Source organism: Petaurus breviceps, unplaced genomic scaffold (genome assembly GCF_028583685.1).
Source record: "Petaurus breviceps papuanus isolate PSGF00001 unplaced genomic scaffold, PetGlider_PUasm1.0 120, whole genome shotgun sequence".
In the NCBI taxonomy this organism is placed as follows: Eukaryota; Metazoa; Chordata; class Mammalia; order Diprotodontia; family Petauridae; genus Petaurus; species Petaurus breviceps.
Window position 1 is genome coordinate 3242515 of NW_027185627.1, and position 27386 is coordinate 3269900.

At 39.2% G+C, this 27386-nt stretch overlaps 1 protein-coding gene across 6 annotated transcripts in view; it reads right to left on the reverse strand.

Moving 5' to 3' along the window:
• DCTN5 (dynactin subunit 5) overlaps positions 1-27386 on the reverse strand; it is a 101026-nt gene that overhangs the window by 58792 nt on the left and 14848 nt on the right. For 5 of the 6 annotated variants that reach the window (XM_069089406.1, XM_069089415.1, XM_069089379.1 and 2 more), the window contains exons 4-6: positions 13064-13175; positions 10546-10648; positions 9422-9513 (exon numbers count right to left, since the gene is read on the reverse strand). In XM_069089406.1, the coding sequence (XP_068945507.1) occupies positions 9422-9513; positions 10546-10648; positions 13064-13175 (307 nt within the window). Of the gene's footprint in view, positions 1-2944; positions 3401-3617; positions 3698-9421; positions 9514-10545; positions 10649-13063; positions 13176-27386 lie in introns of those variants that run through there. The other variant, XM_069089398.1, reaches the window with a different exon arrangement.

Here is a 27386-nt window from a genome sequence, read left to right on the forward strand (position 1 = left end):
ATAAAAGCTTCCCTAACTGTTCTTGTTCATCGTTCATTTTCAAAAAGGACCAATGCATCACTTGTGATTACATGCACAGGGACTGGATTTAATTGAGGCAGAGTTGCACAAAGTCAACAGCCTCACTCTTCCTTCCAGAGTCATCCAAATGCTCTGGCAGGACAAGTCAAGAAGATTGGTGATGGCCCTGGATGCAGTGGATGACGTTGGTGTCTTCAATTTCTGGCCAAGCTTTAAGCACTCTACAGTGCCTACTTCTGCCACTTTCACAGCCACTGGAAAAAATTGTTCTCATGTGCCCATTCTGCCTGGGGAAGTCTTCACATGTTTGGAGCAGACATCCCCCTAAATCACCCCAACAGGTTTGAGGTCTTGTTAGTTACCCTTAACCTGGCTTAGCCTATCTTGGCAGACAGTTTTACCAAGGTGTGGCTACTGTGCATGCTACATCTTCTTGGAGTCACATGTGAGAGTTGGGTGAAAAAGGTAGACACCAAAAGTGGATGAACAGTCCTGAAAAGGACTGGCAAAAGAACTGGAAATTGAGGGGATGCCCATCAACTGGGGAATGGCTGAACAAGCTGAAGTATATGAATGTAATGGAATACTATTGCACTGTAAGAAATGATGAGCAGGCAGACTTCAGAAAAACCTGGAAAGTCTTACATGAACTGATGAAGTGACCAGAATCAGGAGAACACTGTACACAGTATCAGTAACACTTGTATAATGATCAATTATGATAGACTTAGCTCTTCTCAGCAATACAATGATACACAAGAATTCCAAAATACTCATGATGGAAAATGCTGTCCACATCCAGAGAAAGAACTATGGAGTCTGAATGCATATCGAAGCATATTATCTTCACTTTTTTTGTTTTATCTTTATTACGGATGACTAATATGGAAATATGTTTAATGTCATTGTGCATGTATATCACCTATATCAGATTGCTTTTGCTGCCTTGGGGAGGGAAGAGGGAGAAAATCTTGGAATCAAAATCTTACAAAAATGAATGTTGAAAACTCTTTACATGTTATTGAAAATACTATTAAGTGAAAAAAAAGGGACTCAGCAAGCCCTCAAACAGAAGATGTTAGTCCTCCCTAAACACCTCCATGCACCCCCCCACTACAAACACACACATACACACATCCCTGTCTCCTGACCTAAACACTACAAATGTATCACTGATATAGTAATCATTTTAAACAATGTAAATAATCTATTCTGCTTTTAGGCTGGATGGGAGAAAGTAAGATAGAGTGAATGTTGAAGGCAATGTGGAATAATGGAATTAAGGTTTGGAGCCAGACAATCTGGGGTCCAATCCTGACTTGGTCACTCACTACCTTGGATAAGTCATTTAACCACTCTAGGGCTGTTTTCTCACCTGTGAAATGAAGAGGTTGTACTTAAGTACCTCTAAGGCCCCTTTCAACTCCAAATCTATTCTATGACTCAAACTGAAGGAAAAAGAATTAGGAAGGAGATTTGGAGGCGGCTTTGGAAGTGTGAAAGCCAAAGATGAAAATTTGGGGAGAGGAAGTGTAGAGAAAGGATTTGATGAGAAGAAAAAGGACGTTAGCTGAAGGAGAAAATTTAGAATTACAGGAGAAAGATTCAAGCTTTATTAAGAGCATTGGTACTGGAGGAAGAAAGAAATTGGGTATTAAAGTGCTAATGAAGTGGATTGCCGTAGCAGTTCTGCAGGGAAGTTGGTTACAAGAGCTATTTGTAAGATTGAAAAAGAAATGAGAATCTAGCCCCTAGACTAGTGATGCAATGGATACTGCAATGAACAGTCAGGAGGACCTGAGTTCAAATGTGGCCTCACACAGGTACTAGCTGTGTGACCCTGGGCAAGTCACTTGACCCCTACTGCCTAAAAAAAGGTCTTCTATGTTCCAGTGCACCCATCCTTATCTCTGCCTCTTAGAACCCTTACTTTCCTTATTTAAAAAAAAAAGAAATGAGAATCTTGATTCCAGGAAGTATGGAGCAAGGATTTTGTCATGACCTACATGGAGTGCTTGATTTTTTCTGCCATAACCAAGTAATTTTCATATATGCCCAAGGTACAAACAAATCTCCCTGTTAGCCAGTTCTCCAGGAGAGTAAATTAAAAAAAAATGCTTAAGTGTAAAAAACAAAAGATAAAGATCTAAAGAGATAAGGGAATCTAAACCTGTGTCAGTGGAAAGAAGTTGGAAGAAAACTGAAAGAAAGATGGTCTGGAAAGCATACTGATATCACAGAGAAATTGGTGACAGAGGACATGGGCCCATACATATAAGAATGTATATAACAGCTTTTTTTTTTAATACCAAAGAATTGGAAACTTAAGGCAGCGCCTGCTCATCAGTTGGAGAATGGCTGTATGAGCTGGAGTATATGATGGTAATGGAATATTAATGACTGTAAGAAGTGATATAAGGGACAGTTTTCAGAGAAATCTGGGAAGATATATGAAGTGATGCAGAGGGAAATGAACAGAACAATTTATACATTAATAATACTGTAAAGAAAAACAAACTTGGAAGATTTAGTGATACTCAGTGCAGTATTTTTTTTTTTTAAGCCATCGGCATTAAGTAACTTGCTCAAGGTTACATGGCCAGTTATTTCTGGGTGTGGTGCTAAGTATCTGAGCCTGGATTTGATCGGGGTCATCCCAACACTGGAGCCGGTGCTCTTACTCGCTGAGCCACCTGGCTGCCCCACTCACTGCAGTATTTTGAGACATGGCCAATGTGGGAGTCTATTTTGCTTGCTAGCTATATTTGTTACAAGAGTTTCTTTTTCTTTTCCCTATGGGGAGGGAAGAGTGGTGAAGAAGAGAGGAGCTAGCTACAGAGTTGTGACTACAATTCTTTCTAAGGGACTAATTTTCATATTACTTCTGGCAGGCAATTCAGGAATCAGTAACACACACAGAGGGTACAATAGAGGGATGATTTATTTTTTTCAAAGTGGAAAATTAATTTCTTACACAGACCAACTGAAGTGCATTTTTTCCCCTTAGTGTTTCCCCAAGGACCTAATCAGTTCCAAGATGGCTTTAGGGATTAAGATCTGTAAAGCCCAGTATTCCTGAGGCAGCAGAAACCAGACAAAATGCCTCCTCCCTGGCCCCCTTATTCCTTATCCTCTCAACCTGGGCAAGCGATGAGAACAGTGGAGTCAGAAACCTCTGAGAGAACCAGGTAGGCTGGTACTTGGAGGTTAGAATGGCTAATTTAAAGGGTTTTAAGCAGGTTGCTTTGATAAAAGACAGAAAAAAAAAAGGTTTAATTTAGGTCATGGAGGGTTGAATTATCCAAAGGAAGGGTGAAATGTGAAGGGGAAGGAGAGAACATCAGGTTCTTCATCAAGCCTTGGGAATGTTCCTGATCACCTGGAACATGTAGATACAATCTGGCTTTTTTTTTGATTCTTGAATTAGTTACCATCCCCTACCCCCACCCCCAAATTTCAAACATTCTCTTTCATCCAAGTCATCTCCCTTGGTACTTGATGTAATCAAAATCCCCCAGCATTCCTGTTTTATAATCAGAGATTATTACTGATTGTGATTGGCTGCTTGAAATGGAGCATGTGAACAGGGCACTTACATACGTGCTGAAGTAACCGACAGCTTGAAAATGCATTCTTAACCTGGTCATCTACTGAAGCTTTTCCACCATTTCACTTTCTGCAGAGCAATACACAGAAGGCACAATTTTGCAGGAGTGATCCATTATTTCTAAAGTGAGAGCTAGGTTTCCTACACAGATCAATCTAATTTCATTCTCTCCTCATTAGAGTCCCTCTAGGATCTTCCAGTTACTAATCAGGTCCAAAAAGGCATTATGGGCATAACTAAATTTCGCTGGGGGCAGCAGCAATCAGATAAAATATTTCTACAAGGAGTTACTCTAGGTTTTATCAGAGAACTCCACCTAGCCAAGTGCAGACTGAAGGAATTAGTGCAGTGATATCAATCAGTGTGGGTCCAGAAGCCAGAGGTCTAATAGAAATCCAATCATGGGTAAAAAGAATATGAAAAAGGAAAATGTAAGCCCTGGAACTTACTACTTACAAAGTCAGTGTGGCAAACCTTTTCAATAGGATAGCTATATAAATAAAAGGTAATAATTTGCAAATTTAATGTTTATAAACCAACATCTAGATCCATCTAATTTTTAACACTAGGAAAAGCTTGAGAGCTCATACTTTAGGACTGAAGTTATAGATATTAATACATGGCAATACTTTGGGGAAATGTGTCTGTTTTCTGCTATGATCAAAGTCAGACTGGACATCAGAAGGGAGAGAGACTATTATGACTTAGGTTTCAGAGCAATGGAGAGAACCCTGGGCTTTGCTTCAGGTTCTTGTGTGTACTTTCAATTCAATCCAACAAATATTTATTAATCGCTTACTTTGTGCAATGGTCTGTGCTAGGTACTGGGGCTAGAAAAACAAAACAGTTCCTGTCTTCAAGGTACTTACACACCATAATGGGTTGATACAAGAACTTTGCAAATATAAAGTAACTTCAAAACTGGTGTGTGTGTGTGTGTGTGTGCGTGCGCACGCATTCGTATGTATGTTTGGAATTAAGAAATGTCTTGCTTAGGTAATGGTAATAGCACCTGAGGTGTGATTTAACAGACTGCATTAACAGCAAAACTGATTTGTCACATCACAGGAATTCAAATAGTGAGAAGCAAGTGCATTTCAAATACAGGAAAATTGGATTTCCTGGGCAAGTATTTCTATTCCATTGATCAATCACTAGATAAAGTAGAAACTATTATAGAAATAAGCAGGTTCCTAAGAAAATTGGAGGGAGCAATGGTAAAAAGGAAAGAGCATCAGGTATGAAGTCAGGGGGCTTGAGTTTAAATCCTAGCTGCCATGGACAACTTGTGTGACCTTAAGCAAGTCTTGTAACTTGCTTCTTCTGTAAAATGAAAAGGTTGGACTTGATGGAGGCACAGTCAAGGGCCAGGGATGATGGCATGTTTTACATGTAACAACCCAGAACCCAGCTGCTTGGGCCCTACACAAGGTATCTACCCCCTCCTCACTGAAAACTAGTTAAGACCCTGGCCTGGAGTCATTTGTGGAGTCAAACCACTTTGCAACTTGAAGGCATGGAAGAAATTTGAGTGGTATTGATGTGGAGAAACCCACAAAAGGCCAGAATTCAGGAAACCTATCTAAGACTGGAACTCTAAGGCTAAATTTTTAGCTTTGATCTTGTTTTTTACTAGGTGACCCTGAAACAGTTACAGAACTACCCTGAAATTTCATTTTGCACTTCTTCATTAGAAAACCAGAACTGGAAAAAGGAGGGAACACCTCTTACTGGACATTTCCAATCGGATGTCCTGCTTTAAAAAATGTGTCATATCCAAAAAGCCTTTGGTGACCCTACTGCCCGAAGGAAAAAGTCTTAACTCTAGCCCAACAGTCAAAACCCTCTACAATCTGGTCCCAAACTTAACTTGTACTACTTTCTAAGTTGAATTATCTGCTCCAGTCAGACTAGTCTCCACCGTGAGATGATGAATAGGTTCTACTTATTCTCATCTGTTTCTTTGCTCATTCTTTCCTATTTAAATCCCTGTCCCTCAATGCCCACCTGAAGTACTACCCCAACCACTGATCTCTCCCTCATCTGAATACTTCTAAGACTTACTGCCTATGCATACTCATTTTAGTATGTATTATTTACCATATTATACTCCTATTTATATTTATGACAGTGGGTCTTCTTTCCCCAACTATTACAACCTCCCTCTGGGAAGAAAGTATATCTTTTATTTCTTCTGTATCCACTAGAGCAATCCGGCAGAGTGCTGGGCATAGTTTCAGTTCAACAAATGCTTGGTGAATAAACATTACAAATGCATCTTCAGGTCACCACATATTTTAACTGTTGGAATTTAAATGTCTTGGAAAACAAATGACTGTCTAACCTCCATTATTACACAAAATTTGCTTTTTCCTCTTTATTTTTATCTTCTCCAAGAGGACAGAAACAATTTTAAGCAGGCTTTGTTGCCCTTTTCTAGCTTCTACCCACTGCAATAGCTCAGTGAAATATAAGCTGTCAGAAGTGTTGAAAATTCAAAGGTTATAAGCACTTTGTCTTAAGGTAAAAGGACTAAAAATTTTCACCTTCAGAGAAATGTATCATCTTGGTATTTAATACTACAGGCATATTTTACTTCTGTTTTGCTAATGTGTTTCTATACCGAGAGCATTATGGGTCAACCCATCACAGAGAATGAGAACCACAAAGGGGTCAAAGTCAACTTTCTCTCCCAGCTCTTCGGACCAGGGCCTTGAATTTAATTAGTTTGCTATGCTACTGTTTTTGGCGTGAATTTATGTAGATACATTTTTGCTCATTCCCTTCAGAAAAACAAAACAAGAAGTTCCAAGGTACCTGAAGAATAATTGATACAAAAATGAAACCAAAACTGGAAAAGGTCTGCCCTGGCGTTTCCCAAACTGTGTTCTACAGAACCCTGTTTCATGGATGACTTTGTTCCATGTGAAGATGCAAATGCTAGTGACATACTTCTTTTAAAGGCATAAAAATGAAATTATATATTTATCAAAAATATTCTGATAATGGATTTTTCTCTATGAAAAAGGCTTAATTTCCTCTATATTGTTTCAGATTCTCCCAAAATTCCCTTACCCTTTTAGAGCATTACTGAGATTTCACAAGCTAGGGATAAGTCCCAAAGGTATGACAACGTGGTATAGTGGAAAAATCAATGGCTATAGAGCCGGAGAACCTGGATTCAAATTCCACTTCTATTACTACTGGTGCAACCCTGGACAAGTCACTTAAGATCTCTGACCTATTTCCTCATCTGTACAATGTTTTAAAGGGCCTCTAGGGTCCATTCCCAGTTTGTAATCCATGATCCTCTCATCACTGTGGTATTTTATACCCTCCCAACCCACATCAGCATTTCTGAATTCTATCAAAATAGTTCAAGCTCAGAATTGTTTGGGAAAATAAACTTTGGGCTGAAAATGAGTTGAAATTTAATAGAGATACATGGAAAGCTCTTCATTTGGGTTTTAAAAAAAAATCAATTATGCAAGGAAGGATAGGCTGGGGGAAATCTGGTTGGTAAACAGTTCATATGCCGGTTGGTTTCAGTTGACTACAAGCTCTATAAAAGTTAATAATGTCAAATAGCTACTGTTGTTTTTTTTTCCAAGGAATATCTTGGCTATACTTTATCCAAGGAAGTAATAGGTAGCTCTCTTGACGAACTGGAACTCTTCCAGAGGATAACCAGGATAATGAGAGAACAAGAAACCACTTCCTTTAAAGAAAACCAGGGATGTTCAGCCTTGAGAAATCTTAGAGAGGAAGATAATCAAACAGAGCAGGAACTAAAGATTGGACAAGGTAGGACATTACTTAGGGTGCAAAATATAGAGGAATATTTGAAGGTCTGTCATCTGAAAAGAAAACAGACCTATTTTGATCTGTCCACAAATCAGAGCTAAAAAATGGAATAGGCTTCCTGGCACAGTAAGTGTTTAAGCAACGGCTGAGTCACTAACTTGATGCAGGAAGCAATACTGTATACCATGTTAGGAGGCTTGACTAAATGACTGTTAAAGTCCCCTCCAAACTCTCAAGATTTTATGTTTCTATGATTTCATTTCACTAAGTGGCAGGTGGAGGAAGTGGTAGCAATTACAGTTTCAATCTTTCTAAATGGAAATCCCCTACTAATCCCCAGAAAAGACCAAAAAGATGGAGAATCCTGAATTACTGGCCTAATTACTAATTAGGGATAAGGTTACCTAATTAGGAGCACCTAATTAGAAGCAAGATGTTTTTTCAAGCATATACAAAGCTATATCTAGAAAGTCACACCTTCAAAATGCCTGACCCATTTAAAAGGCTTTTAATTTATACATAAAAGTACAAACAAACCAGCTAGAAGCTTTACATTGAATGGTTATTGGTACACAATACAGTATTTGTATAATTCACAACTAGTTAATAAGTATTGGGGCCCTAAGTGATATGTTACACAGGCTCCTTTTGCTACTAATTTCAAAGTTACTAACTCCCAGGGGACATGCCATCTTAGCATTGTTTTTTTAGGGCAAAAGACCAAACCATCTTCTCTAGCCTTGGTTCTAGTGATGTCTTGCTAGACCCAGAGGTGAGGGTAGAATTGAGGGGGTGTGAATGATATTAGGTGCTATGAACAAACTCCATCAATAATAACATTTAGTCTTTTGCAAGTGCTTATATCCAAGTTGGTGCAAATGTCAGGGAGAAAGCCCAAATGCAGAAATACTTGTCTGTATTGTACAGTTTGGATCAAATTGAGGGTGTTAGCCCTGCTCTCTAAACCACCTGGGGTGGGGGGTATCAATTACACGTTATTACATGTATCCCTCCTAAGTTGAATAACATAATTTACAAATGTTAAACATTAATGAAACAAGACATGGGCTCCGGCCCAAATACAATAGGGCTATTTTGTGGAACAAAGAATCACCATTGACCTAGTTCATCTCCACTCAAAAGAGCTTTGGGTAGGGCACAGGATTCAGGGTCAGGTGTGTTAAGGACTCAGAATCCAGGATGTTGAAGCCACCTCCACCATGACTAGAAAACACCTTTTAGGCCTAAGCTTTTATCATTCTCACATCAAGTGAAAGGGCCTTAAATCAAGCAGTCAGGGAGCTCTCCAATCACCATCTAACTATCCATGTATTTGCCACAAATTCTGAATATAGCTCCATGTACTTTGGGAGAAAAGGAGCCATTGTTTCCCAATTTTAGCTTCACAATGATCACAAACAATTAAATGTCTGAACTTTGAAAATTCATAAACACCTATTGTTTTTTTCAGGACTTAACGGGCAAACACAGCAGCTGACTGCATTTATTTAGTAACAAGAAAGCCATACATTGTACATGTGTCCATGTAGGTGGTAGGCTGCCTTTGTGGTTGTATATAATGTAACAGCAAAGTAATTTTTTTCCTTTAACATCAAAGTAACTTTTTTCCTTGGAAAGTCTTTCAAAGAGAATTTTTTCCTGGTGTGATTCAGCAGGACCCATTCATCCATGGGATGGAGGAGTTACGGAATCAAACAAAAATAATTCTGTAGTTCAAAAGCAGCTTGGAATAAAGTGACTATAAATAGATCTCAATTAAACATAACACTCTAGACAATTCCTCCAGTGGTTTTACTTTTACCATCTGGAGAAAATAAGAGTTGGAAAGATTGAGAAATTTTTTAAAAAGCCAGAAGTGGGGGGAGTAGTCTGCACAAGATCCTGGTCTTGGGGGCCCCTAAAGCTCCCTGGTTCCAAAGTCCTTCCTAGAGTTCTAGTCATTGGAGGCATGGGGCATGGGTACTAGACCTGCGTCAGTGGCAAGAACTTCTGGTAATAGCTTTTGGTGACATCAATCATCAGCTCCTGGGTGCATTCTGGGAGTTCCCCAGAGAAGAGTCCTAAGGAAAAAGAACAGAGAAGGTAAAGGAAGGGCTCAGAGCCTATGATTTTTTTTTTAAGCAATTGGAGTTAAGTAACTTGCTCACGGTTACACGGCCAGTTATTTCTGGGTGTGGTGATAAGTATTTGAGCCCAGATTCGATCCCAGGTCATCCCCACTCTGGGGCTGGTGCTCTTACTCACTGTGCTACCTCGCCACCCCTGAGCCTATGATTTTTAAAGATTATTTTGGGCAATTTTATTTCATTATTAGGATCTAAATGTTTAACTGTCCATTTGCAAAATAAAGAAAAACCCTGTAGTTCTGAGAAGATGTGATTTCTTAACAAAATAGTCCTAATGAAAATCTGTATAAAGCGTTACATTCTTTCTGGGTCATCTCCATCTCATTTTAGTTCTTGCTCTGTGTCAGAAATTCTCATTCCTAGTGTCAGCAGATGTCGAATGTGCCTGCCCTACCAAAAACACCATGTCCGTATACATAGGCTGGAGTAAGCTCAGAGTAGGGAAGGATTGTATAAAGGGATGGGAGTCAAGCTATTTGAGTTCCAGCTCCACTCTGCCACCAAATTGCTGTGTGAACTTGGGCAAGTACCAGTTTCCTGATCCATAAATTCAGGGCATGGACTAGATGATCTCTAAGAACTCTTTCATATCTATGAATTCTATGATCCTAAGATGATGTGGGGGGTCCTTTCCACATTAAAAAAAACCATCAATGGGGGCGGCCAGGTAGCACAGCAAGTAAGAGCACTGGCCCCAGTGTCGGGATGACCTGGGGATCAAATCCCAGGCTCAGATACTTAGCACCACACCCAGAAATAACTGGCCGTGTAACCTTGAGCAAGTTACTTAAACCCAATTGCTAAAAAAAAAAATATCAATGGTTGTATAATGCTTTTCTCTACATGGGTGCTTATCTTGAGTGAAAGACCAAGAAGTGTTTGTTTTCTTGGCCTGCTATTCAAGAATTGGGGGGTCCACAGTAATATTAAAAAGATTAAGCCCAAAACAATCAAAACCCATGTTACCTGGACAGCCTGAGAAGACGGTGAATGGCGGGACTACAGTTTCAGGAGGTAATACTGTATTGTCTAGAATTTTGCAACAGTCTTTCAACACACAGCGTCGCCCCTAAAAGCAAAAATCTTATTAACAGAAAACAGCTCAGGAAATGAAGGAGGCAGGGAATGTTTTCTCATCTGCTTCTTGGATGGTTATTATTCTCCATTTCTTTCCCAGTAATTATAAGGAACAATTAGCAAGAAAAGTCATAAGCTGTCTAAGGTCAAGTTCCCAACTCAGTAACTGTTTTAATTCCCTTTAATTTAATGTGGGTACTACATAGCAGCAAGTGATTTCACAAATTTTTTATACAAGAATCTACTATAGGTATACAAATAGTTGAAGGTTCTCAGACTTGAGGGTAGTTTTTACTTTTATTTATATCTTTTAAGCAACATTTTATTTTTTCCTCTAATTACACGTAAGAACAATTTTTAACATTTGGGTTTTCTTAGTTTTGAGTTGCAAATTCTATGCCTCTCTCCCTTGTTGCTCTCCCTTCTGAGATGGTAAGCAAAATGATATAAGTTATACATGTGCAATCATGTAAAACACATTTCCATATTAGTCATTTTGTGGAAGGAAACTCCAACAAAAAAAAGAAGGGAAGAAAGTGAAAAATAACATTCTTCAGTGTGCATTCAGACTCCATCAGCTCTTTCTCTGGAGGCGGGTAGCATTTTTCATCATGAGTTTGAAAGTTTTTAAAAGGATTAACTACTTTCTTGATAAACTACAGCCATCTTTCACTTAAGCTGTTTAAGCTGTGTCCCGACTTGTATAATTTGGTGGGGCAGATGAGGTTTATGAGACTTATTTGTTTCATGGATTATGGAAGAAAGAGGTTCCTATTTACCATCTGAAACTGTGCCATTTTGTATTTACAGAAGAAATACAAGTCCTACATTTCATTAGTTACTTTCCCACACTGCTATCATTTCAGCTCTGCTATGGTTACACTTCTTGGTAAAATAAAATGTCCCCAGCTGAAAACATGTGAATATTCACTCAGCATAATGCTGAGTTACTTGGACCTAATATTCTACCCAAATAACATCCTAAACGCTCTGCTCCAGGTTGTGTTGCTGTCTTTGTTTCCTTTAACATGGAAGAATCCTACATGTAGCATGAAAAAGGCAAGGTGCCAAATGAATTTTCTAAAACACTAAGACCTGTAAGGCTTTAATTCTATAATTAACCACACATATCCACCCGCCTCCAATTTTATAAGCACTGACCTTGACCAAACTGAATTATCTCTAGGTTCTTAAGGGCAGAAACTATGATTTACTTCTCCGCATGGAGCATGGTAGACAGAAGGTTCTTAATAACTGCTGATTTGAATGAACTGAACTATTCAATTACTGTTTTCCTCCACTTGTGAGATCTCTCCTCTGGATTTCCAATATAGTGACAGCCTACTTCTCTCAATATAACAAGTTGAACATAGCTTGGAGATTAATAAGTATCTAAAGGAATTCCCTATATCTAACAATGTCTTAATGCAAGGAACCCTACAGAAAAGAGAATAAACAACAAACTGGGGGGACGGGTAGTGGCGCATTGAATAGAGCACTGGCCCTGAAGTCAGAAGGACCTGAGTTCAAATCCAGCCTCAGACACTTAACAGTTACTAGGTGTGTGACCTTGGGTAAGTCGCTTAACCCCAACTGCCCTCCCCCCCAAAAAAGCCACCCTACCCCCCCCAAAAGAACAAACTGAAATAGATATATTTAAAGCAAATAAAGGAAATCAGGAAAATCTTACTGCTGAGGGCACCTCAGAATTTTGAAATGCTTAGCAAGTGATCACTGGAAATGATTAGCAATTAATGTCTCCTGGATTTGTTTATTCAAATGGTGGCACAAAAAGTCACACAAATAAAGTCAACAGACTGAACTGTGCTTTTGAATTTAAATGGTGGCCCTAGAGGGGGTACTTACAGGGTTTTGGGTTTTCATCACTCCAGAGCAAGGATGCTTTAACTTCTTTTTGTCACAGAATTCCCTGGCAGTCTGGTGAAACCCAGACCCCCTTTCTCAAAATGATATTTTTAAATAATTGAAGGAAATACTAAATTTCAGTTAGAGGTCAGCAAAAATAAAGATGTAATATTTTTTCCCACCCAATTTAATGGCTCATTGAAATGGATCCCTTCAGCACCCACAAATCTTAGATTTAGAGTAAGGGACAAGTTTAGAATTTGGAGAACCTTTTCACTAAATGTTAAAGGGAGTTCTAATCTGCCTCCAGGAAGATTACAAATCCCAATCTGAATGAAGCTCCTGCTCTGTGAAGCCTTTGGGTGATTGGTTTCAAGGGAAAATTTATGTTCCTATAGATCTTACAGTTAGCCTTAATGTCGAGTAACTGGAGCCACAGAGATTTTTTTTAAAAAAAGAAAGAAAAAAAGAAAAAGGGAAATTTGGAGGTTGGGGGCAGACAAGGAAGAATGTTTAGGCAAGCTCATGCCACAACACTTACAATTACACAGTTCTTGCCTATGTGGACATAGGAACCAATTTGGGCTGCATTGACCACACAATCCTCTTCAATAAAGACATGGTCACCAATGTGTAGAGGAAAGAATGCAACTCTGGAAAAGGAAAAGAAAGATGAGAACACAAAGTTTAATTTATTGTACTTTGAATTTAAGTTTATATAACCACAGATCATTTACTCCACTTTTGCTAAAGGTTATTTTTGATGGCTCAGAGTGAATATAAATAGCACTTGTTTCTGTTTTGGCCAGAAACCCTGAGGGTTTTCCCTTCCCAGATTGATTCTGGGTTTTTGTTTCTTATTTTTTGAGTAGGTAATTTACAAGAGACAATTCTTTACCTTGTTTCTTACCTAGCCTTAATCACTCAATGGGCATTGTATCAGGCAAAATGAGACCTTGGAATGACCTTAGCTTCCTTTTTTTTTTTTTTTTGCCTTTTTTGGAGGAAATTTGGGGTTAAGTAACTTGCCCAAGGTTACACGGCTAGTTTTTTTGTGTGTGGGTGTTAAGTGTCCGAGGCCAAAACCGAACTCAGGTCCTCCTGACTCTGGGGCCAGCTCTTTACTGACTGTGCCACCTAGCCACCCCCATGACCTTAGCTTCTTAAAAAGGCCAAGGTCTCCCACTGCATCCGGGGCCATCTCCAGTCGTCCTGATCTGTATCCCAGCACTGGACCCAGAGGGCTCTGGAGGAGAGAGCTGAGACTGGTGACTCTGCACAGCCCTCCCTCACTGAAATCCAATTCACTTGCAAGTCATGACATCACCTTCATGATGTCACAGTCCTCTTCAAGAACGAAGGACAAACAATGAAGGAACAAGCAATCTACTTTTGACAAGGAAAAAAATTCTGTGAACAGAACCTTAAAGTTAAGACAGCTAAGCCCAGAAAAAGACTCCTTTTATTTTGAGATCTTTGTAGTGATAAAGCAGATTTAACAAAACATTTGTTTTCTCAAAAACAACAAACACTGTCAGTTTTAGACAAAAGGGATGTGTTTGGAACTGACAGGCACCAGATGGGTAATCTCTTTGGGGAGGGTAGAAGGAAGAAAAGTTGATGGCAAGTTACAAAAAGAAGCACTGGAGAAATAACATAAAAGTAACAGGGTCCTAGGAGACAGCAAATCTTTCGCTTAAAAAAAGTTTCATTGATGTCTTTTTTTCTATATCAATCATTTTATGATACATTTTCCCCATGTCTACTGAATCCTTCCTTGTTAGAAGAAAAGAATGTAAAATCAAACAGCATATCAGCTGTATCTGACAATTCCAGCATTCCATATCCCTTGTCCTACACTTTGTTTCTTTGTAGAGGGAAAGAGTTCCTCATTTGTCCTCTGATGCTAACAATGAGCAACATAGTTTTATAGAGTTCAGATGCTTTTTCATGTATATCATTGTAGCCTTTATGTACTGTTCTCCTGGTTCTGCTAACTTCACTCTGCATCAGTCTATAAAGGTCTTCCCATGCTTTCTAAATTCTTTATGTTAGTAGTTTCTCATAGTATATGTGGTATATAAAATACATTCATTTATTCAATCACCTAAAATCCAACTCATGTTATTTCTAGTCTTGAGCTGCACTAAAAAGTACTGCTATGACTGTAGGTACTACATGGGGTCTTTGTGTCTTTGACCTCCTTACCATATATGCTCAGTAATAAAATTAACAAACATTTCAACAGGTATATATTAAAAGCTGGGTTGAAAAGTATGAACAGTAAAGCGACTTTTCTCACATAATTAAAAGTTATTTTCCAAAACAGACCAGCAATGCATTATTGTGCATGTCTTCCCATAGCCCCTTACTATTTCTGCTTTTAATTCTATTTGCCAACTGGACTGGTGCAAGGGCAAAACCTCAGAGTTATTTTAATTTACATTTCTCTTGTTAAGGTGTTGGAGCCATGTTTTATGATTTCTTAGCTTGCAATTCGTCTTTTGAAAACTGTTCAAATTCTTTGACCATTTAGTTACTGAAGAATGACTCTTGGCCTTATAAAGTTGTGTTATTACATATTGTGGACATCACACTTTTATCAGAAAATTTTGATGCAAAGATTTTTACCCCACTCAACAGTTTGTCTTAGGAGCTCTTCTTTTTAAAAATAATTACCTCAGAGAAGCATAAGATCTTTCCTTTACTCTTACCTTCCATTTGGTAGTCAGTTAATATTTTTAGGGGTCTAGCCATGTCATTTCATTGGTGTAAGAAATCCATGGCATGGAAACTCCCTCCTAGACATAGTTAACTAGAGGAAAAAAATCGCAATTTTTCTGATATATGTCTGATATCCAAGACATGCAGAGAACTGATACAAATACATAAGAATAAGAGCCATTCCCCCAAAAGATAAATGGTCGAAGGATATGAATAGGCTGTATTCAAATGAAGAAATCTAAGGTAACAGCAATCATACCCTGCAAATGATCCAAATCACTAATGATAAGAGAAATGCAAATGAAAACAAGTTTGAGGTTGTACTTGATACAGGTATGACTGGCAAAGAACACAAAAGAAAGAAATGGCAATTGTTGGAGGAGCTGACACATGAAAGTCAAACACATGAATGGTCTGTTGGTAGAGCTGGAAAGTAATTGATACAATCATTCTGGGAAACAATTTGGAACTAAACCCAAAATGTCACTTACTATATGTACCCTTTGATTCAATGATACCAATTAGTCAGCATACGCACCAAAGAGGTCACAGGCATAGGGGAAAGGACCCAAGCGTACAATAACATTTCTAATAGCACTTTCTGTCATAGCAGACCAACAGAAACAAAGTGGGTGCCTATTAACTGGGGAATGGCTGAAGAAACTGTGGTATATGATTTCGTTTCCAAGATTTAGTTCCAAATTTCTAATTGCCTGAAGGACATTTCCACTTACATGTCACTCTGCTACCTCAAACATCCCAAGGCAATGAAAAAGTACAAGATGTAATAGCTGAATTGTTGATAGCCTTTGAGGATTTAAGAGAAGTGTTATAGGACTGGTGATAGGCAAGTATTTTCACACTTTTTGAAAAGAAAAAGAAAGTAGATTCTGTGAGCCTGCAACCAGTGAGTCTGATATCCATTTTCAGCAAAAATTCTAGAATGGATTAGGAAATAGGTGACTGATTTGAAAAGACTGGTCATGATCAAGAAATGAGGAGAAAGGAATAGAAAAGAAGGACTCAAGGAGAAGGGGTATAGGACAAGGTCGTTGGTACAATAAGGTAAGTAAAATAAAGTGATAAGTAAAACAAACTGGTTAAACAAATAAAAGATTAGGGAGAAAAGGGAAAGGAAGTTGCATATGAATGCCAGGTAAATGGCTGAGGGAAAGGAAAGGAAGTTGGATGTGAATAACAAACTGTTAAAAGGTGATGAAAAATTGCACTTATAGAAGTGCTTAGGAGGCTAGGAGTAAGCATTCACAAGAAATCTGAAAAACAAGGCTGAGTGTATCTATCAGGATGGAGGGCACCAATAATTTAGCAGTGACTTAACATTAAATATGCAAGGTTTCTATTTTTACCATAGAACCTGTTCTAAGTATAGGTTGATTTCCCTCCTGCAAGGGAAGGTAAAGGGTCTTGAGCAATGTTCTTTCATTCCAGGTTAAAAGGGATGATAATGTAGCCAAAAAAAAAAAACCAGAAGCAGGGATTCTGGAAAGCAGTCTAAATGGCAAAGGGAAAAATTGGCTTATTTCTGGAGGTTAAAAGAAGGGATAACACTGAGAAGGAAGAAGAAAAAAAAGGACCACTGTACTCTTGGAATTAAAAACCAATTTGGAACTTGTCCTAAAGAAGAAAGAGTGGGATGTTCAGAGAAGGAATGTGTTCCAAGGAATGATAAAGCAAATTCACAGGTGCTGTCAGGTGACAGAGGAGCCCCTAAAAGCATCAGAGGAAGAAAACTACTAGTGACACTCAGTTCAGCCGTAACGGGGCAGCTATTTGTTTATGTGATAGTTATAAGAAGTCTGTGTCTTCTTGAAGAGAAGACATAACCAGACATAACCAAGAACCTCCCACTTTTTAAAACATATGACTGTTTACCCTTCTAGTGATTAATGTGGATATAAATGATAACGCCAGAAGGAACCTAGAAAGCATTGCAAAATTTCTTAGGCAAGAAACTGATGGTCCCAGGTACTGTTTTCCCTACTACTGTCCAATGAAGACAAGTGATGCAGAAGAGAAAAGCTAATGTGTAAAGTGTAGGGGGTGGTAATGGTGGTGGTAGTGGAGAGACTAGAAGCGAAGAGAAACCAGACTTAGAAATACATACTCTGAAAATCATACTTTAGTCTTTTTCTCCTTCAGTTCTTCCTGATATATAACATGAAAAGAGAGAACAATGGACTGAAATTACAGAGCAGTTGATGACAGCTTGATATGAGGGGAAAAAATCCTGATAATCACCCACTTGCTAGTAAAGGGAATTCCAGTTTAGGTAATGGTAGGATAAGATGAACTCTAAGGTCCCTTCCAAGAGATCAAAGTTGAGTGAGATTCTGTGAATGGAAATGATATGAAGGGAAAGGAAGCTCCCCAACTGTTGATCATAGAGGGCTCTGTTACAGCATAATATAATGGCCATAATTAGAATGGCAATAGTGAAGATAGGGGCTTTGAATTTGGTGAAAGAAGGAAATGGTAGTTTCCAGATAACCCATAGTGAATAAGCATGGAAGCAGAGAAAGAATAAGTCTGGAGTTCACAGGGCTGAGCTACAAGAAGATATGATACTCTGTATACTAAAGGCCAGTACTGTTAGCTTCATTCATTCATTGAATTGTTATTGAACACGTACTACATGTAAGGCACTATGCTAGGACAAATAGATAGATCAAAGATCTCTGCCATCAAAGATCTAAAAGACTGGAGGAGATACAAATTGTACACAAAAAACTATGATACAAGGAGATACAAATTGTACACAAAAAACTATGATACAAGTTAGAATGTGGTAAAAGTGCTATAGAGAAGTACAAAACCCAAATGCTATAGGAGTTAAAGGAGTTTTCTTCCAATGGGGAATGAAGGAAAGCTTCATGGGGAAGTGGTATTTGAAATACAATTAGGATAAGAACAGTTAGAGATGGGGAAAGAGTTTTGCTTAGATTAAGGCTAAGAGGTAGGAAGGGGAGGATATATTTGAGGAACAGCAGATAGTCTAGCCTGGCTGGAGCATAAGTTATATAAAGAAAAGCAGTAGTAAATGAGGCTGGGAAGGTTAAGGGTCTTAATTGCCAGATTAAAGAATTTAAGCTGTATTTGATATGAGGAATCATTAGATATTTGTGAATGAGGCTTGATAAGATTAGAGTTGTACTTAGGATGGTTTAAGATTTGTCTAGTAATATGTTAAGATGGCATGAAGGAAGGTGAGGCGGCCAGGTAGTACAGTGAGTAAGAGCACCGGCTCCAGTGTTGAGAAGACCTGGAGATCGAATCCCGGGCTCAGACACTTAGCACCCACCCAGAAACACCTGGCCGTGTAACCTTGAGCAAGTTACTTAACCCCAATTGCTTAGGGGTGGCCAGGTGGCTCAGCGAGTAAGAGCACCGGCTCCAGTGTTGAGAAGACCTGGAGATCGAATCCCGGGCTCAGATACTCAGCATCACACCCAGAAATAATAACTGGCCGTGTAACCTTGAGCAAATTACTTAACCCCAATTGCTTTAAAAAAAAAAAAAAAAGATGGCATGAAGGAAGTAGAAATGAGTTAATGAGGGCTTAGAATGGAGTAAAAAATGTAGAAACTGAGAAGAAGGAACATATTCTAGATCTCATGGAGGCAGAATTGATAAAAGTTTGACAATGAAATATAGGATGAAAAAAATGTCAAAGATAATAACTTCTAGGTGTTGACCTTGGGTGACTGGGAAGATGGTGAACAATATAAATAGGGAAGTTGGGAAGGAAAAGGCAGATTTGGAGATCATGTAAGTATCTGCCTAGTTGATTTAACTTGTGGATATTACAAAAACATTTTGTTAAAGAAAAATTTCTCCCTCTTCTCACAACTAAATCTCACAATGACTGAAATTCCACCATTAGTTTTATTCTTTTGATTCAAAGTCCTTTTCCAGGCAGCTCTAATATTTTCTAGAGGTAACACAGTTCCGTCAGTAACATTAGTGTGAATTAATCTATCATTTTGCTTTCCTTCTTCCTTTCTGATGGGTCATCAGAACAGCATGAAAGCATCTCAAAGGATAGGTGGCACCAAAAGGAAGAGAAAGGAATGCAGAAAGAAAAGATGGAGGAAATGAGAAGTGCTTGGCACAACAGCTTTAAGGAGCAAGTAGATATTTAATATACACTGTTTGATGAGAACGCTGATTAGATACCCAACATACACTCAAACATTCAAATATACAAACACTCAGAACACCAAGACTAATTCTAATACTTATTGAACTGAAGTAAAATTTTTTTCCTTTCAAATTAAATTTGATGTTTATTTTTAGTTTACATCATTCATTTCCACAAGATTTTGAGTTACAAATTTTCTCCCCCTCTTTCCCCTACCCACCACCCCCAATATAGCGATCCTACTGTATACCCCCTCCCCCAATCTGCTCTCTCCTATATCACCCCCCATTCCCCCTCTGACTTTCTGGTAGGGCAAAATGGATCTCCATACCCCAGTGCCTATATATCTTATTTCCCAGTTGCATGTAAATAATAATAATGATATTTTAAAAAAAACATTTGATTTTACAACTTTGAATTCCAGATTCTTTCCCTTCCTCCCTTGTCACCCACCCTTACTGGGAAGATAATCAATTCAATATAGGTTGTGCATGTGTAGTTACGCAAAACATTTCCATAGTGGATATATTTTGAAAGACTGACTATATTTCCCTCCATCCTCTCCTGCCCCCCACTTGTTCTATTCTCTACTTTGACCCTGGCCCTTTTCAAAAGTGTGTGCTTCTAACTACCCTCCCCACCAACCTGTCATCCCCTTCATCCTCCCCCCTCTCATCCCCCTTGGCAAAATACCCAATTTAGTGTGTATGTCATTCCCTCCCTAAGCCAAATTCAATGAGAATAAGGTTGATCCATTCCCTTTTACCTTCCTGTTCTTCCTCTCCATTATAAGTTTTCCCTTGCCTCTTCTATATGAGATAATTTACCCTATTCTGTCTCTCCCCATCTTCTCTAATTATATTCCTCTCTCACCTCTCAATTGCACCTTTTAAATACCATCCCTTCCTATTCAATTGATCCTGTGCACTCTATGTATACCTGAACACATATATACACACATTCACACATGTATTCATACACACATATACCCTCCTATACATATGTATGTATACATATATATGCATTTATATTCCCTAAAACTGTCCTCATACTGAGAAAAGTTTCATAAGTTACAATTATTGTTTTTTCATGTAGGCATGTAAATACTTCAACTTTGATAAGTTCCTTATGATTTCTTTTCCCTGTTTACCTTCTCATGTTTTTCTCGCTTCTTGTATTTGAATATCAAATTTTCTACTCAATTATGTTTTTTTCATCAAGAATGCTTGAAAATCCTCTGTTTCATTAATTGACCATATTTTCCCCTGAAACATGATACTCAGTTTTGCTGTGTAGGTGATTCTTGGTTTTAATCCTAGCTTCTTTGACCTCTGGAATATCATATTCCAAGCCCTTCAATCCCTTAATGTAGAAGCTGCTAGATCTTGTGTTATCCTGATTGTGTTTCCACAATATTCAAATTGTTTCTTCTTGGCTGCTTGTAATATTTTCTCCTTGATCTGGGAACTCTGGAACCTGGCTATAATATTCCTAGGAGTTTTCTTTTTGGGATCTTTTTTAGGAGGTGATCAGTGAATCCTTTCCATTTCCATTTTGCCCTCTGGTTCTAAAATATCAGGACAATGTTCCTGGAGAATTTCTTTCTTTCTTTTTTTTTAAGCAATAGGGGTTAAGTAACTTGCCCAAGGTTACATGGCCAGTTATTTTGTGTGGGTGTTAAGCATCTGAGGCCGGAACCGATCCTGGATCCTCCTGATTCCAGGGCCGGTGCTCTTACTCAACTGCGCCACCTAGCCGCCCCACTGGAGAAATTTCTTGAAGGACTGATTTCAAGGGTTTTTTTTGATCATGGCTTCAGTTAGTCCAATAACTTTTAAATGAGCTCTCCTGGATCTATTTTCCAGGTCAGTAGTTTTTCCAATGAGGTATTTCACATTGCCTTCTATTTTTTCATTTGTTTGGATCTGTTTGATAGTATCTTGATTTCTCATAAAGTTATTAGCTTCCATTTGCTTCAATCTAATTCTGAAGGAATTATTCTCTTCAGTGAACTTTTGAAATTCTTTTTCCATCTGACAAATTTGGCTTTTTAAGGCATTCTTCTCCTCAATGGTTTTTTTGGACCTCTTTTGCCATTTGAGTTAATCTATTTTTTAAGGTGTTATTTTCTTCAGTTAGGTTGTTGACTCTCTTTTCATGATTTTCTCGCATCATTCTCATTTCTCTCCTCAATTTTTCCTCCATTTCTCTTACTTGATTTTCAAAATCCTTTTTGAGCTCCTCCATTGCCTGTAACCAATTCACAGTTTTCTTGGAAGCTTTTGGTGCAGGAGTTCTGACTTCACTGTCTTCCTCCCATTCCATGCTGTGATCCTTTTTGTCCCCAAAAAAGGAATCTAAAGTTGGATTGCTGTGCTTGTTTTGCTTCCTTTGCTTGCTCATGTTGCGACTCAATTACTTGACTTTTGACCTCTTTGCCACAGTAGAACTCTGCTTCCAGAGGGGAGAGCTTTGTCCAAAATTGCTGGGGTTTTCACAGCTGCCAGAGCTATTTGGAGAGCACTGTCTCTGCAGCCCCCACAAACTCTGGCTCACTGGTCACACACCTCAGGATCACCACCCAAGACAGCGGTCTAGATCCAGGCAGGTTAAAATAAGAGAGATTACCCTCTGAATGGTTGCTTGGCCCTCCTATGATCTGTAGGCCAGGAGTTCTGAAGCAGTCACATGGAGATGGCTGCAGGGCCACCGCACCTCTGCTACTTCTAGCTGCAGGAGCCAGACCCACTCCTCTGTTCCCCCCAGTTCCAACAGAGTTCTACACTGACCTCTCACTTTTTCTTTGGCATTTATGGGTTGATAATTGCAGAAACTGCAACTACTACTGGTGATCCACTCTCCTGAAGTCCACTGCACTGCTGCTGGTCAAGGGTGCCCTGAGACTAAAACTGCAGGGTTAGGTGGGGCTGGGCTTGGCTCCCAATATGCTGCAATGGACCCTTTCTGCCCACCTGCTGGATTGCCTTCAGCAGGAGATTTGTTTCTGTCACCATGTGGGTTCTGTGGCTCTAAAATTTGTTTAGCGTCATATTTTATAGGTATTTGATGTGGTTATGCGGGGAGCTCATAGAGTTTCCTGCTTCTACCTAGAGTAAAAATTAATCATGGTGTCTAAAATACCTCAGAACCCATAAAGAAGAACATATTGCTAATTTCTCTTATTTATGTTGTATTTTTAATTGTCAAAGAAGCTTTAAAGATAGAATGATTTCTATTCCACTAGCAATTCAACTTCTAGTGTCTACATCTGTGAGCAACAAAAACCACTTACTCCTACTATTTGCTCTGAAGTCAATAAAAATCTCACTAAAATAACCTAATGCTTAATGTATTAAAAATCAAGTCACTAACTCTAGACATTACAATATCAATGTTCTAAGATGCTTTGCTGTCTCTTTCCAGCTTCTAGTAACTTGTATTGTTGTTCCTAAATTTATGTTCCAATATTCAGTTTTTTTGTCTAATAACAACAACATTTACAAAGTACTTTATGGTTTGCAAAGCAGTTCAAAAATATTATCTCATTTTATCCTCACAACAATCCTGGGAAATAGGTCCTATTATTAACCATACTTTATAGTTGAGGAAACTGAGGAAGACCTAGGCTAAATGACTCACCAAGGGCTTGTAATGTTATGAAATAGGACAATCTTCTCCATCCAATTAATAAGCCTAATACATAGAGCTTGAGTCACATGGAGCCTGTGATCACATGGGGCTTGGGTCACATGGAGCTCAGTGTCGGAGGAGCTTGTCCAAGGAGGTGAGAGAGCAGAGAATAGCCAGAACAGAGAGAGAGAGAGAGAAGCAGCTTGAGTGGATGGAGGGAGAAATTTGTCTAGGGTAACTTGTTTTTGTGAGGAGGCCTGAAGAAGGCTTAAAATGTTGTTGGTGCTCCCTGGACTAGTGACTGGATTGTTAAATCTTACCTCCTGGTATCCTAATGATGTTCCAAATGAATATTTTGGCTTTATCTTTGAGGAGGGGAGTTTATTACATTTTGCAAATCTTCCCTGGAAATACAGATGCATATTCATAGTGGCTGCCATGGGTATCACATTGGCATTATATTTGGCAATGGAGATGGGATCACAAAACATAAAACCTCTACTTGGAGATAGGAAGGCTCTAAGGAAGGAAATGGATATCCTGGGATGGGAGGATTTACCTTATTTCTCCCTGGTGAGAGGATGGGCTAAAAGCATAGGACTTTGTGAAACTGGGAACTGAGGCTACAGAAGGGAGAACCCATAGATTTAGAAAAATGTTTGCAAGGAATACCAATAGAACCAGGAAAGAAATGACAGGAGGATGTAGAAGAGGATGGGAGTTGTTAACAAGTTATTGTATTATATGTAAGAGTAGAGAGAAATTGCTGGAGAAAAAGGTTCAGCTGGAAAAGGAGTTAGCTGATTTGCATGACAAGTTTTCTACACTAGAGCATCAGAAATTTCCTTTAGAAGAGCAAGCTAAAAAGTTGGTAGCAGAAAAGACAGGTGTGAGTTTAGCTTGGAAAAAGAAGAGAAAAGTTAACAAGAGAAAGGTGCATGTAACCTTTGCACGTGCGGGGCCTGAATGGGACCCAGACATCTGAGAGGAAGATAAGTGGGAGGAAAATGAAACAAATTCAGATGAGGAGGCCTCTAGGAATACAGATGCCTGTCCAATACTAGGAAGGAAATAGGAGAACCAGGGGGGCCACACAGTGTCTAATGAAGTAACCAAGGATTTTCCTCAGCAGGAGGTCACAGATATTTTAAGCTGATTAACCCAAAAAATGGGAGAATTATTAGTATCTTAGAGGGTGAGAATCAGTGAAGAAGGGGCTGGAGGAGTATGGTTGCTTGAAATTTCTAAGTATTAGCCATAATCCCTTTATACAACAAGCTTTAGGGATTACCCTATTCAAGGAGGTAACAATGGAACTAATTTGTTAGCTTTAGCTGCCAAGGGATGCTATAAACAGTATTCCTGACTCTATGTGGCCTAGTGAAGACAGATCCTGGTATTTGCTTAGAGACTGTATGAGAAAGTTAAAGGAAGCGGTAATAAAAACCACAATAATGTTTGGAGATGCAGATGCATATCACAGCACTCCCTTAACAGTTTCTCATAGAAATATAATAGTGAAGACTGCTCCTCCTACTTATAAACACATAATTCTGACTTTACTAATTGGGGAAATAGAGTGCCCTCTTTCAGAGGTGCTAGATAAAACTATAGTTAGGTGATTGTGATAAGTAATGGAATATAAAGATCCCCCTGTATTGGCTTGGTTTTCAAATTGATTGTGTTAAAACCCAGAGTTTGTTAATCCCACCTGTGGGGATGGACTTGTTGATGTGAAAAGAGAGTCCTGAACTGGGAGGAGCTGGTGATTTGGAGATTTGGAGAGACATGGGAGAGAGGCAGAAGAACTTTTTGGAAGCAGCCCCTTTTGGAGGCAGAGAGAGACTGAGAGGATTGCTGAGGGCCACTTTGAATTGCCCTGGACTTTTGAGACCTGGCCCCGGAGCTGCCAAGGACTGAGGAGACATGGCTGTTTCGCTGGTACTTTGTCTGTCTGTTTTGATGTTGTTTTGCCAGATTTGTCCACTGGTGAAAGACAGTCCTGTTGTTGAAGAAGTCCTGGAACCTGGCTGTTGGTTAAGAGCTCCTGAGACTGTTCTGCAGACGGAGAGTGAATACTGTCCACTGGTGAAGGACAGTGCTGTTGTTGCAGGGGTCTGGGAACCTTTCAGTGGGTTCAGAAGCCCTGAAGAAGGATTTTCTTGTTGTATGTTGTAATGGAAATGCAAATTTTAAAGATCTTCCCTGCCCCTAGGCCAATGTGCACCTGAAGCCTGGGGTGGGAGGCTCGTTTTTCAGTAGATACTTCTTGATTGGCCAGTGAGTCAATAAGGTTGTTACATTCTCTGAGCCAGGAGAAGGCTATATAAGTCCTGATGTGTAGCTTTGTTTTGGGACTCACTTTGAGAAGTGTTCTGTAATTTGATCTGAATTCTGGGAAGCCGTTGTTGAGAGTCCCCCGGCTTTGAAAAACCCAGAATGTGGAAACCCAGATGTTGACTGGGTATGGATGTGATGGTTGGACAGTTTGGAAATCTGTCTACTTGATGTTTCTGTCTTGATAATTATGCCTGTATACTTTGAGGTTCAGGGTGCTGACCTTTTCTCCTGAACAAGGTAAACGATATATGTCTGACTGATTAAAGTAAGCTTGTTAACCCATTTTGAGTTGCTTTCCTTTAACAAAGCAGATCCAAGAACCTGTGTGAGCAGGCACCCTGGGGACACTGGGGTGCTTGCTGCTACATATGTTTACAGAAATCCTGAGAGAGGGTTTTGCTAATGTTTTCAGGGGTCCTAGGACTGTTCTGCAGACAGAGGATGAATTAATGAAGAGACTGGCAATGTATCTTGTGGCCTTGCTAAGCTTTGTCTCCCCAGGAACAAAGATTGCTGAGAATTTGCCTCATGTCAAGATGAAGAAAAGACCTCCATTTGGGTATTAAGTGCTGTGCTTAAACTTGTTGTAACTCTGGGGTAGATTCAATTGTGATCCAGGGGTGGAGAACTTTTGACCTTTATATGTTCTATGATTGAACAAATGAATGTACTTTACTTATGATTGGAAACTAATCTCCATTTGAGAAGAGGGGCTTTGTGATGGACTAAATGAAGGTATAGCCTAGGGGTGGAGCAGTATTTAGAACAGGGACTTTGTAATTGATTGAATGAATGTAAGGTCCTGGGGTGAGGTAGTACTTGGAGATTATTTAATCACACTTAGTAAATGCTGTATTTTGAATGATGTCATGTTTTGATCTTCTCTGTTCTTGGTTGGTCACTGAATAAAATGGAGAGCACCTATGCTGGTATTCTGAACCTTGGGAAGTTGCCTTTCCTTGGCATTACATTACAGTGATGTAGGGGAATAGGAAAAAGCCAAATTTCCTCAAGAGAGAAGAGAAAATAGTCAGCAGATTTAACATCAGAATAGAGTAACAAGGAGAGAAATATTTACTGCTTTAATGAGAGCGGGAATATATTATGGAAGAATAGATAGTATTCCGACTAACAAGCTATGTAAGATGTACTGAGCAAAGGGACTTAATATTAGATGGAATAGGGAAGTAAGAACTGCCCTTACAAATCTTCCTGAATCATTGCATACAAGTTTGTCATACCTGCAGGGAGAATAGGAAATTAACTAAGTCCCAGCTCAGATTAAATAAGCACACAGATGGGATTGCAGACCCCATATCAGTTTGAACATATACTGGAAAAACTGATCAACCACTGTAACTACGGCATTAGTAGATACCGGAGTGGAGGCCTCCCATATATATGGAAACCCTAATAAATTTAAACATGGAACCCCTATTACCATCACAGGACTAGGAAGGCCTGAAATAGCAACCAGACAAGTTAAACTAATGATGAAAACTGGGCAATTACCTAAGAGTAAGATATGTAACCCCTGGACCTGACATTGACCAAGCTCTGGATACCAGCTAAGGAACTGACCCATGGAATGGGACCTCTTGAGGCATGGTCAGCTCTACAACCAATCTCACCAGGAAGTAGTTTTAGAAGATGAGATCTTTGCCCCTTGCCCCAAGGGATTTTGGGTCCCAATCATTTGAGGGGGGAATGAAAGGGTGCTTGTGCTGAAGCCTGCACCCTAAAATATTGCTCTATGTGTTTATTTTGTGTTATCCCCTTTATACTGTTATGCAAGTTATGTTGATACTAGTTAACCAGTTACCTCTAAAGTCCCATCAGCCTATGTAATAGACATGAAAGATCTTGGGGCCAAATGTAACGTTAATGAAATAGGAAGATCTTCCTTGTCCATTAATAGGCCTAACAACACATGGAATTCAGTGTGGGAGGAGCTTGCCCAAGGAAGAGCGAGAACAGAGAGCAGGCAGAGAAGAGAGAGAAGCAGCTTGAG